Source organism: Mauremys mutica, chromosome 9 (genome assembly GCF_020497125.1).
Source record: "Mauremys mutica isolate MM-2020 ecotype Southern chromosome 9, ASM2049712v1, whole genome shotgun sequence".
In the NCBI taxonomy this organism is placed as follows: Eukaryota; Metazoa; Chordata; order Testudines; family Geoemydidae; genus Mauremys; species Mauremys mutica.
Window position 1 is genome coordinate 23,719,534 of NC_059080.1, and position 11,876 is coordinate 23,731,409.

Genomic DNA, 11,876 nt, shown 5'->3' on the forward strand with positions numbered 1-11,876 from the left:
CCTCCGGTGGCTGGGTCCGGCGTTGCCATGGATACTCGGGCGAATGACGCAATCTCCACGCGCGCTGCGCGGGCCGATGAGGTGCTGAATCCGTCTCCACGTCGCATCAGCGGCAAGCGGGGTAGCGGGGCCAAGATGGCGGAGGCAGAAGAGAGCCGGGCTGGGGGAGCTGCGAAACCGCTGGTGAGACAGGGGGCGGTGGCCCGGCCCCGGGATGTATGGGGGAGACCCAGCACCGTCGCGCCTGCGTGGAGGGGCCAGAGCTGGAGAGGGGGCGCGCCCGGACTCCTGGGTTCCGTTCCTGGCTGGGGTGTGGGGTTCAGCCCAGCGGCTGAGCTGAGGGGAGGGTCTAGAGGTTGTGGGTGGCTCATGGCTTCCTGGGCTTGGGGGAAAAGTGGAGTCTAGTGGTTCGAATGGGGCAGGTTTGTTTCCCATCGATGCCACTGACTTTCTGTGAGACCTTGGGAAAGCCACTTCGCTTTTCTGTGCTTCGGTTTCTTCACCTGTAACTTGGAGCCAGTTGCGCTAACTCAAGGGGATGAGGAGGAAGGCTTAAATAACCCCCCCCCCCCCGTAGATGTTAGAGTCAAGCACAACAATAGTATTATTCCAGAAACTTTCCTCTGTCACTTTGTAGCCCTCCTGAACAGGGTTCCCTTCAGCGCAGACCAGGCTACTCTTTATTTGCTTGCATCCCTCAACAACAAAAATCCTGTTACAGCTGCTGGTGGTGGAGAAATAAATGTATTATTCACATATGCTTCATTTGGTGCTTCATCTGTGTAGTTTATACTGGGGATATAGATAGGTGTATGTTGTTCACTTTACAGTGGTCCTTGTTTTCATGCTGTGCTTAAATGTATTGCTGTCATTATAAAATGATGTAGCATCATTAATGTACATAGCTCTTTACAGGACATAGACAAGTCTTGTAGCTTGACCTGGAGAGCTTACAATGTAAATAAGGACAAACCCAAGTCATAAGGTAGCAGGGGAGGGAGTACCTGGGGTTTATTGACAAGAAGAAGAAAATAACCTTTGATTGTATTTATGGTCCCCCCTGCTCACACATTGTGGCTTGCCTCTTAGCTGTGAATTGTTTGAAATAGGGAGGCTGCTACTAGAATACAGATTACTTTACAAAGAGAATATTTAAATAAGTTAGATTGCTCATTACTTTCTTTATACTCTGCAGGAAAAAGTCCTAGGCAAACATCAGCTATTTTCTGTATTTAAAAAAAAATTTAAAAAAACGATTAGTTTGCAGGTCTCTCAGATGTGTCAATATCAGAAGATATTCCAGTGGAAGGGGAGATCACAGTTCCTGTTGGATCTCACTCCCCTGATGAAGACTACTCCACATTGGATGAACCCGTTAAGGATACTATTGTGAGTTTATATCCCTTACTTACTGCAGTGGTTTTCAACCTGTGGTCTATGGACCCTTGTGGGTCCTCAGCCTATGTCTAAAATTTCCAATGGGATCCGCACTTCCATTTGAAATTTTTTGGGATCTGCAAATGAAAAAAGGCTGAAAACTGCTTTACTGTGTCTGTGATAACATATGAAGTTTTTCTGATCCCTTGGGCCAAATACAACAAGAAACGTTGGTTTTCTTGCCTTGTAGTTGGTTGTAAATTTTAAAATTCAAAATTTTACAAAACAAAAACTCCTTTGGGCAAGGAATCTCAATTACAAACATAAAAATCCTCAAATTTGTTCTCTGTGACCCACTGAAAATTTCTGTAGTTGCCAGGGCATCAATCGGGTGGGGAATTAGCCAGACAATGAAATTTCCTCTTCTTGGAGCAGCAAACAAATAACATTATTAGCTGGATGTTATGAAAAGAGCAATCTAGCTGATTTCATGCACTGGGACTCATTATGCTGTGAATCTAATTTTTATACTATTATAAGGCATGCTATAGAAAGCATCTGACCCAAATATCTCTTGATTTAATATCAGAGATATGTTATGATTTGTAGCTTGCAAAAGTATTTCCTTCTTCATTTTTTTTGACACTTTAATACCTGTGAAATGGTGTACTAGAGATGTCACTTGTGTGTTTCAGATGAGAGATCTAAAGGCAGTTGGAAAGAAATTTGTGCATGTCATGTATCCCAAAAAGAGCAGCGCACTCCTCAGAGACTGTACGTATCAATCAGATTTTCTAAATCTTGGGAAGACCAACATTACAAGACAAATATTCCTAAAAGCCACTGCATGGATTGGACAAAGTCTTTGCTTTAATGAAATATCTGGAAAATAGAATATCCGTATGTTGTTTCTCTGCAAGATACAGAATAACAAAAGCAAACGAGGCAGTTGTGTGAAGAGGCAGAACAATACTGACATCTCTTTAAAGTGAACTGTTTATCAGAATGAGTCCAGACGCATTCAAATTAAGAACATCTTTATATACAGTATATGATGCCATATGTTAGCTATGGCAATTATGGGATTGGAAACTGGAAAAGGGATACACTGGGCTGTTTTAATACTCTTTTTTGCTAGAGAGATACTGTTCTGAACATCAGTATCTGATGTCATTCTGTTTCTTTCTCTACAGGGGATCTTTGGGGTCCTTTGGTGCTGTGTGTGTCACTTGCACTGTAAGTATCTGTTATCTTTCTATGTGCGAATGGAGGAGGGAATTTCTGACATGTCATGGTCAGGTTACTCTAGTGCTTAGGCTGGTGTGCTACAGATATTAATGGTGAAACTTATATGAGCAATTGACTCTCTAAAACCCTAAACTTATTAAGGGCATCTCTTTTTATTTGGGATTTTAGGGTAAATGTAGGTAATAAATTATTCCTGTCCAGCCCTGCTATCTTGGGGATAAATTCTATCGAAAACTACAGAGGTCCTGGTAATTCTTGCTTTTTAGTGTGTACAGCAAGTATTCTTTGGGCTGAATGTTCTATATTTCATATGCATTATCCAGAAAGAAAAATGCAAGCTTTGTTGCTCATCCATAGTGAGACACTCATGATATGAAAACTCTGGGCTTATTGTGTTTTTTGTTACCCATTTGTCATTTCAAAATAAAACTGAGGGCAGCTTCCAAAGCAAACTTACGCTACTGATAGTCTGCTAAATTGTTGTTGTTTTGCTGCATAATTGTAAAGCACGAAAGCCTTAATTGCTTCTTTTGACTGTTAAAGTGCTGTTAGCATGGATGGATCAGGAGGCGATATTCCATAGGGCAAGTTTATATATTAGAATAAGTTTCTATTTGCCCTTCGCACAACATGGTTGAGTTATAGATCCCACAGGCAGTCTGTTTTGAATCTGTATGGGGGTATGAAAAGACAAACGAGCAAGGCTTTGATTCTACTAGTTAAAATAACACCATCCTTAACTTTTGCAGCAATGAGTTGATGGTCCATAAGGCATAACTGTTAAGATACTAGTCTAAAAAAAACTAGTTACTATATCACTTTTCCTTTTACATACACAGCTGCAGTACTAAGTCATCCATGAGTTGTACTAATGGTCTGGAAGCTATAGCTATCGACTGTTCCCCTTTTCACCTGACCAGTGTTGTGTGTTAGAAAAAACAAACCCACCATGGGGATAATTTGACTTTTTATCTATGGTAAAATAAATGTGCATGTACATAAAAATTGTATATTGTTGACTGTCTTCCTCCATCCATTTAACTTGTCATCTTGTCTGTAATTTTTTCAGGGCATGGACCGTGTATGTGTTAGGCATACAACACAATGTGGCCCCAGTCTGGATTAGGCCCTCTGGGTTCTACTGCAGAATACATGTTTAATATAGCAATACTCTTAGGGTGTGTCTACACTACCCGCTGGATCATTGGGCAGCGATCGATCCAGCGGGGGTCAATTTGTCTAGTCTAGATGCGCTAAATCAACCCCCGAGCGCTCTCCTGTTGACTCCTGTACTCTGCCGCCGCGAGAGGCGCAGGCAGAGTCGATGGGAGAGCGGCAGCAGTTCCGTGGTGAAGACACCATGGCAAGTTGATCTAAGACATTGACTTCAGCTACGTTATTCATGTAGCTGAAGTTGCGTAACTTAGATTGATTTCTTCCCCCCCCCCCCCCCCAGGTGTAGAGCAGAGCTAAGAATACATCACTTAGCATTTCATATTTGCAAAGTATTGTGAACACTAATTACTACTTTCCTCATTCCAATGAGGTAGGAATTAATACCCCCCAAATTAAGTTACTTTAAATGATCTGAAGGCATATGGAACTAAAAGGTGTGTACCAGATACTATCATCAGTATATTCCCCACCAGATTATAACTGTGTTGAAAGAGCATCATCAGTTTGACATCGAGTAATATTGAAAGTAGTTTTGACATTACTATTTATATTGGAGTGGCACCTAGAAGCCTCAGCTAGATTAGGACCCCCTTGTAATAGGCACTGTACAAACATAGTAAAAGGCACTGACCAGAATGAGGCCCTGCAGATTTTTCAGAAGTCCCTGGTTCAATACCTGGTGACAGCCAAAATGGTGGTGATTACCTGTCTTGCATCTCTGAGCTCTCCTTTTTATCTTTAGATCCAGGTTCAATTCCTTGCTTTGCTTGTGTGACCTTGGGCATATCACTGAGTTTCTGTATCTTATTTCCCCACCTTAAGATAGTTAATAGTATTTCACTACTTTGCAGGAATGTTGTGAGGATAAATACATTAAAGATTGTAAGGTGCTTGGATACTAAAGTAATAGGGGCCATATATGTACTTTAGATTCTCATTTACACTAAGACATCCTTACACTGCCAGAACAGTGTAATAAGACCTTTGTGAGCCTCATTCCCATTACACTAGTTACACCTGCTCCTGAGTCTCCCTGGACAATTTTTTTTTTTTTTTTAAGTTGCACTCTCCTATTTTTTTTTAAGTGGTCACGTGAATTATCTACATCAACAAAATGGAGAAATTGATTACACATAAAGTACTGTCAACTGCACAAAGTAAAGAAACTGGAGCAAATTAACTAATTTTTCTCATCTTTCAGTTGTAGTAATCTTGGATATTACATGTAACAGTTGTAGATAAAATCTTTTAGAGAAATGATGCTTTTAAAATGGCATACCTTTCAATTAGGTCACATTTGTTTAATCTATCCAAGCCTCGCTTTTAGTCCCTCATATTATGGTTCAATGGATAGAACTCAGGACTCCAAATCAGGAGACTTGAGTTCTGTTGCTTGTAACTCTACTGACTCATTGTTTCTCCTTGAGTAAATCACTTGTAAAATGGGAATAAAGTTTGCCTTTGGAAAGTGTTTGTTGATCTATGGGACAAAGTCCATTACTACCTCTTTCATACCTTCTTCTGTGCTGCCTTTCTGACTTTCCTTATCTTTGTGTATCAGTCCTGTCTCATTCAAAACCTTTCTTAATGTATGTGTTGATAATCTCTCAAAGTAATCAGTGCATCCAAATCTGTTTAAAAATAAACAAACCCTCCATGCCACTTTAAGATATGACCTTCCTTTGACCATCCACTGTTGTATGGCCTCCATCGTTGTATTATTGAAGTACCTTTTTTCTGTCTAATTTGCACTATAAACTCCACGGGGCAGGAGTTGTCTTCTTCACTTTTGTACAGAACTGATCATGCTATCTACTCAAATAATAAAGAGAAATTTGACTCCAACCTACCTGAGAATCATCATCTCTTAGGCTTAATACAGACGTTATAAATAAAAAATGAAATATAGTTACTGCCCTGTGTTCATTCAGTATTTTGCTCTATTCTCTGCCTCAGGATGCTTCAGGGAGGGTCAGCAGACAGTAAAGAAGATGGAGGTCCCCAGTTTGCTGAGGTCTTTGTTATCATCTGGTTTGGAGCAGTTGTCATTACACTAAACTCAAAACTACTTGGAGGAACCATGTGAGTATACATGTGAACAATAGTAATGAAAATGCTCCAGTGCGTGGAATAACATTTTTGTTACTCAGACACAACTTCCTTGTCTTTCTTCCTCCATCTCCCTTTGCCCTCTTCTAGATCTTTTTTTCAGAGCCTGTGTGTCCTGGGTTACTGTGTCCTGCCTCTGACAGTGGCTATGCTCGTGTGCAGGCTGGTACTACTAGCAAGCTCGGGGACTGTCAGCTTCATTGTGCGACTTGTTGTAGTGATGGCTATGTTTGGCTGGTCAACCCTAGGTAAGGAAGTTTTAGCAACAAAACTGTATCATGGATGCAAAAGAATGAAGAGTTTAGTGATTTTGCTGTTAAGAAAGGTTGGTCTGCCAGGCAGTCTGCTATAGTCAAGAAGAGATCATGGTTTGGGTTCTCCAAGTTGGTGAGGTTTTGTGGAAGCAGCACTCTCAGCCCTTGGGGTGAAAGAGAGTCTGCCCTTCCCCGTGCCCCAGCTGATGCTCCTGGTCATAGCCATGTTGACAGATTCACATTTGCTCTGCAGTTAGCATTTTTTGCCTGGAGGAAGGGTTGCTATATGTCTCTTTTGAAGAAGAGAAAAACAGTATATTACACCAACATAGGAGTATTGGGGGCTTTATTTCCTGGCTTATGTTAAATACCACTGGAAAACACTTATGTAATGTAAACATTTTTGCACTATTTCTGCTAGTCTTATTTTGAAAATATGTCGCTTGGCATGTAACATCCTCCAAATGTTTTCTTTTCAGCTGATAAAGGAAGACATACGAGTAGTGAGGGGGAGAAATGTCTTTAGCACAAAATGTGGGAGTCTTTATTATAGCTTTTCCCTTCACCTTTAAATTTACAGGAGACCCTAATTTAGAAACATTTACTGGTTTCTGATTCAGTTTGAAAATCTTTTAGCTTTGTGCACATTTCAAGTGTGTGTTCTCTCTTTGTCACCAGCATCCACAGCCTTTCTGGCAGACAGCCAGCCTCCAAATCGCAAAGCTCTTGTTGTTTACCCCATCTTCCTCTTCTACTTTGTTATCAGCTGGATGATTCTCACCTTTACACCTCAGTGATGAGGGCTCAACAGAGACTGCACAACAAAGAACTGGAAGTTTTCATAAGTGCTGCTGTTAATTTGTGGACTTTATCTCCAATTCATAGATATTGCATACCGTAAAAAAAGCAGGCTATGGAATAAAGCCAGAGAGCTGAAGCATTCATCATTTCTAAGAATGAGATATACAAGGAGCCAGTTGCTCGAAAGATGCAGAAATCCAGCTACTGAATTTTATTTAATCCTGCTGTTTAGTATAAATAAAATGCCCAGTCTGAGAAGAGACTGTCTCATCTGAGGAATGCAGACTAGGGAAGGAAGTTTCTGTGAGAATGGAGAGGATAAAATCCTATCTTGGAACTTCAAGAAAATTGATAACTGAAGACTAGGTAATAACTATCTGACTTAGCAGAATTCCAGTTCATGCTTCGAGTTCTCTTTAAATTGAATATTGCCCTATGAATAATAGAACACATTTTCTGACCCATACTGGGTAGGGAAGAAGGGTATCTAAATCCTGTCTCTCTCCTAGATGTGCAAAGAGGTGAAATCTATACAAGGTGCATCACAGGGGCAATAATTTTTCCTTTTCAGATCAAATTTCAGGTCTCAGCAAAAATACGCATGTTTGCTCCATGCTTTTCTTCATCAGAGCATGTCTAAGGGAGCTGTTTCTGTTCATACTGATGCAAACTGCTCTTGTGCACTTATGCACTTCAGTCATTTCATGTGTGTTGGGAACAGTTCACAAGCTAAATGTCTCAAATACTAGTGTGACACTAACTGATCCATACAGTTTCATGAGGAGATGTTGTTTGCACTGGACGCTTACAAATTTCCGTTTGGTAACCCAAGATCAGAATGTCAAAGTGCAGAGAAAGGCTTCAGACTCTATACTTTGAAGGTGATGGCACTGATTGCCCAGCTATCACTCTGCAACTTTTGAACAGAGAATTGGGCAGTTGGAGAGCAGTGTACCATCGCTGCAATGAATTCCTGCTGAGTGAACTGAACTTTTGGTACTTGAGACGTTTGCCCATTAGCATACAAAACAAGGACTCAAACCTGTTATAATATTTAGGACGGAGGAATGAATTAAATGGTCCATAAGTGAAGGTGTTGGCCGTTCTGAACTAGTATGCGGATCTGGTGCTTAATTGCTTAGTGACTTATATTTGGTGTTTAGAGGGGTGGCACTTCCACGTAAATGTTAGCATTTGTGCATATGGCTCCTGCTTTTGGTAGGGGGAAATATGAAATTTCTGTAGATTTAGACTGAATATTTATAAACGGGGATGGAATCTTCCTTCAAATATGTGCTATGTGTACATGCCTGTTCTGCAGAAGCTGATACAGATACACAAATGTGCCAGTCCATCTCTGACACAAAGATAACCTCCTGCATAGGTACTCTTTGAGAGTCACACAGAGGTTATTTGTGTTGTATAGTAAGCAACACACAAGGAGAGCTGCAGAACATCAAAACTTGGGGTTGGGGGTAGGGGGGAGAAAGTTGCTGTTCAAATATATAGTTCATTGTAAAGATGAACATAATTTCATGCTTTCTCATGTAGTAGCAGATGCAAAATTGTCCAGAAATTGAATAGTCAGATCCTATTGAGATGTAAATATACTTAGTTTTATTTTTAAATATGAAGTGCAAATCTTTTTCTAAACACTCTCATAGACACACATTTAGGATCCCAAATCACTGACTGACTGTAGATTGTAAGAAATTGATTGTTTGGCGGGTGCGAAGGGGGAGAAAACTGATTTAGTTACTCCCTGCAAAGACCTGAATTTAGGCTCCTGCTTCTTCCTGTCTGCAACAGTTGACGTCAGTGAGTTTGTGGAACAGACAGCTTCATTTACTGCCTTTCTTATGCTATATTCATTTGCTGCTGAGGGAGGTGCAAGTATTCAGATACTTAATTGTAAAATGCAATAGTGCATTTTTAAGTTCATACTCATTGTTACTGATCTGGGATGTGAAATGGCTTTGTATATTTGTTTTTAAAGCTGTGCAGTTCACCTTTTCAGTCCAGTTAAATCAAGTGCACTTTATAAGATGTCAAAAACAAATATCTTAGGCAAGTGAAAAAGATAGAAAATCTGTTAGACCATTAAAATTAGACTCTTTGGGCCCAGTTCTTCATTCCCTACTCAAATGAGTACTCTCATCGAGGTCAGTGGAATTGTTTATAAGAGTAAGAATTACATAATCAAAACCTAGATGTGCACACTTTCCAGAAAGTCAGTCTTTTCTGAAAGATTTGGTTTTTCTTTTTCCCCAGTGTCTCTTATGATTTAAACTGTCAGGTATGTGAATTTCTTTAAAATAACTAACATTAGAATTTATCAATATCTCCTTGAGAGGAGACAATTGTCAGGAAAGAAGCGTTTTTAATTTAAACTACAAATGTTGTGAGAAGCATGATTTAAAACCCTCCATTCATGCTTTATTTTGTTTACTTCTGAGCTTCAAGGTGGCTTGTTCTATGAGAATTAATATATTGCTCTTAGGTTGTGAATGGCGGAGGAGGGTTATTTTTATCATTTAAAAGTAGCCATTATAGGGTTTTTAGTCTACAGAGTTTTTAATGTGAAAAGGGGTAGGGGAAAATGTTCTGGTTATACAGTAAAGGTGTAACTTTTGGCTTGTAGCAGTAATGCCTTTGAGCATGGAAACTGCCCCCTTTCAAAGCAGTAGTCTATAAATGCAGATACATGTGTTTAGAAAGCATAACTCCCTAGTCTTTCGCAGTGACAACAGGATGCAGGTGAGGAACTGTATATATTCTGAAGTTTCATGCTTCCAGTTGAATAAAGCTACTTTTTTTTTTTTTAAACCATCACTGCTTCTAGTTGCTACAGTTCATTGTCACAGTAAATCCACCCAACTGCACTTACACTGGTATTAACGGGAATTTATTTCAAGTATGCAATAAACCCCTTTAAAAATAAATCTCTATACAGCATTATTATTATCTGTTTTGAAGAAGCTTGTCTGAATATCTGTCTTGGTCTATTAGCTGAAGGAGGAAGGGAAATGTTTGCATTTTTGAAAGTCTAACCCTTTTTGTAAACAAAGCCTTATCTTACCAAAAAATATGCTAAGAAGGCAAGCAGCCCTGAATATGGCCATCAAGTTGTATGGCTTCACAGTTGCTCCTTTCTGTTAATTTTATTTCAGTTCATAAAAGCTAGAAGCTAAAATTTGTCTAATTTTCTATGATGCTTGTGAACAGGAAGTTGACTGACTATAGAGCAAAGATATTACTATAACCTGAGGACTCTCCATCTTAAGAGTTTGATTGTGATGTCCGAAATGTATGTGTTCTGGAGTGATTTAACCAAGACGCACACATTGCTCGTGATTGCTGTAGTTAAAATACACCTAAAATAGTTATGGGTAACCTGAAGTACCTATTGATAAAATGTTTCCATACTAATATGTGGACAGGTAAAGAACCAGTCTACAGATGTTTATCTGTTAGATGGAGAGAGAAGATTTGCACTCTTCGTTTATTATTCACAACATAGTATGATTGAAATTTTGTGTGTGTACAGCAAATCTTCCCTTTGTGAGGTTTGGGGACACAACTTAAAGGGATAACAGCAACTGAAAAAAATCACACTTCTGTCTGAAGCCTTTTCTGTTATTAACAGCAGGTACAAAGATGACTCTAGCTGAATAAAATTTGACAGCATTTTGTTTACAGTTAGCTTACTGCTGTTTAAGTTGATTTGTTCCCACAGCATTTGGGTGGAGGTAAAGGATTTAAAAATAGGAAAATGAAACTGTAAAATCACAAACATGGGCAGGTGTAACACCTGCACCTACTTCTAATTTATCTTTAGAAACTGACTAATTCCAGTTGACTATGTTCCTTCAAAACAGCATTTTATGAAGTCCTGGGGTAACATATAATGAGTGGTTCTAAATCTACTCTCAACATGCTGATCTGATTGTAAATCGTATACTCATTGCATCTGGCTTATATCTTTGTATTCCTCCAAAAGAATGTGTACAGTTAATCCATATAAGCACAATATTTATTTAAGTTTATGATTTGAGGATGCATATGGTCACTTACTGTCTTACTTACCAAGGGGGAAAAGTCTCTTTCCGTTTTAAAGCTGGTGGTGGGGAGAGGGGAAGGTCAGGGCATGGGGAGTAGAGTAGACTTTTTGCCTTAACGAAATGTATAATTTTTCTGTAGCGAAAGCAGATGCTCTTCTGATGTATAAACCACTATTCTTTCCCACTCAAACTTTGATACTGTCACTTGTAAGTTTTGAAAATCCCTTTGAATCTGAATTAAGTTTGATCTTCTTCCCTTATACATACCAGACCTGTGAAAAAGAGAACATGTAAATTATTTGTTAAATTTTAAAGTAATAAAATACTGAAAGGGACATAGAACGTGTGTGATTTGAAAGTAGCGTATGGACTGTACTGTTGACTGTACTCTAGGATCTATGCTAGCTGGCAGTTCTCCATAATGTTAACTTTTTTTTTTAAATGCCAATTTGGACAATCTTTATTGTAAGCATTATGCAACCTGAGCTACCAGGACCTGGGAACACAGCAGCTACCTATGGGGCCGTGAGCATTCTTGTGAAAGGCTCTAAAGGAAATCCTATCCAGCCTTTGTCCAAAGGACCATGAGTTTTATGTGGTCTTCAGTGAAGATGGTCTGAATTAAGGAAGGATGGGGAAAGAAGCAGTTCTTCTTTTTCCTTTTTAGCTTGGGTTTTGTGCTTGTAAAATGCTCCCATGGGTATAAGTAAGTGGTGAATTCTGACATGGTAGTATTTTGCACCCAGTTTTCACGTGTACTCACCAAGGTGCAAAGCGGGGTAGAAAAAGTCCTAGTAGGACTTATCCTATTCACTACTGAAAACCTGTGTCTTAACGGGAGGAACACTTC

General features: G+C 39.5%; 1 protein-coding gene across 1 annotated transcript; it reads left to right on the plus strand.

Annotated features, from left to right (window-relative positions):
• Positions 1–12: 12 nt before the first annotated feature.
• Positions 13–11,368, plus strand: YIPF6 (Yip1 domain family member 6). The gene is made up of 7 exons (XM_045029539.1): positions 13–183; positions 1,261–1,389; positions 2,073–2,151; positions 2,571–2,613; positions 5,758–5,883; positions 6,001–6,158; positions 6,843–11,368. Exons 1-7 carry the CDS (start codon positions 28–30, stop codon positions 6,959–6,961), a joined length of 810 nt encoding a protein of 269 aa, XP_044885474.1. The 5' UTR covers positions 13–27; the 3' UTR covers positions 6,962–11,368.
• Positions 11,369–11,876: the final 508 nt, after the last annotated feature.

Bases quoted from the DNA above. Each gene is read 5' to 3' on its own strand.
- YIPF6 (XM_045029539.1), top strand. From the start codon at position 28: ATGGATACTCGGGCGAATGACGCAATCTCCACGCGCGCTGCGCGGGCC. The intron at 2,614-5,757 runs GTAAGTATCTGT...TCTCTGCCTCAG, and splicing joins CTGTGTGTGTCACTTGCACT to GATGCTTCAGGGAGGGTCAG. The intron at 6,159-6,842 runs GTAAGGAAGTTT...CTTTGTCACCAG, and splicing joins GTTTGGCTGGTCAACCCTAG to CATCCACAGCCTTTCTGGCA.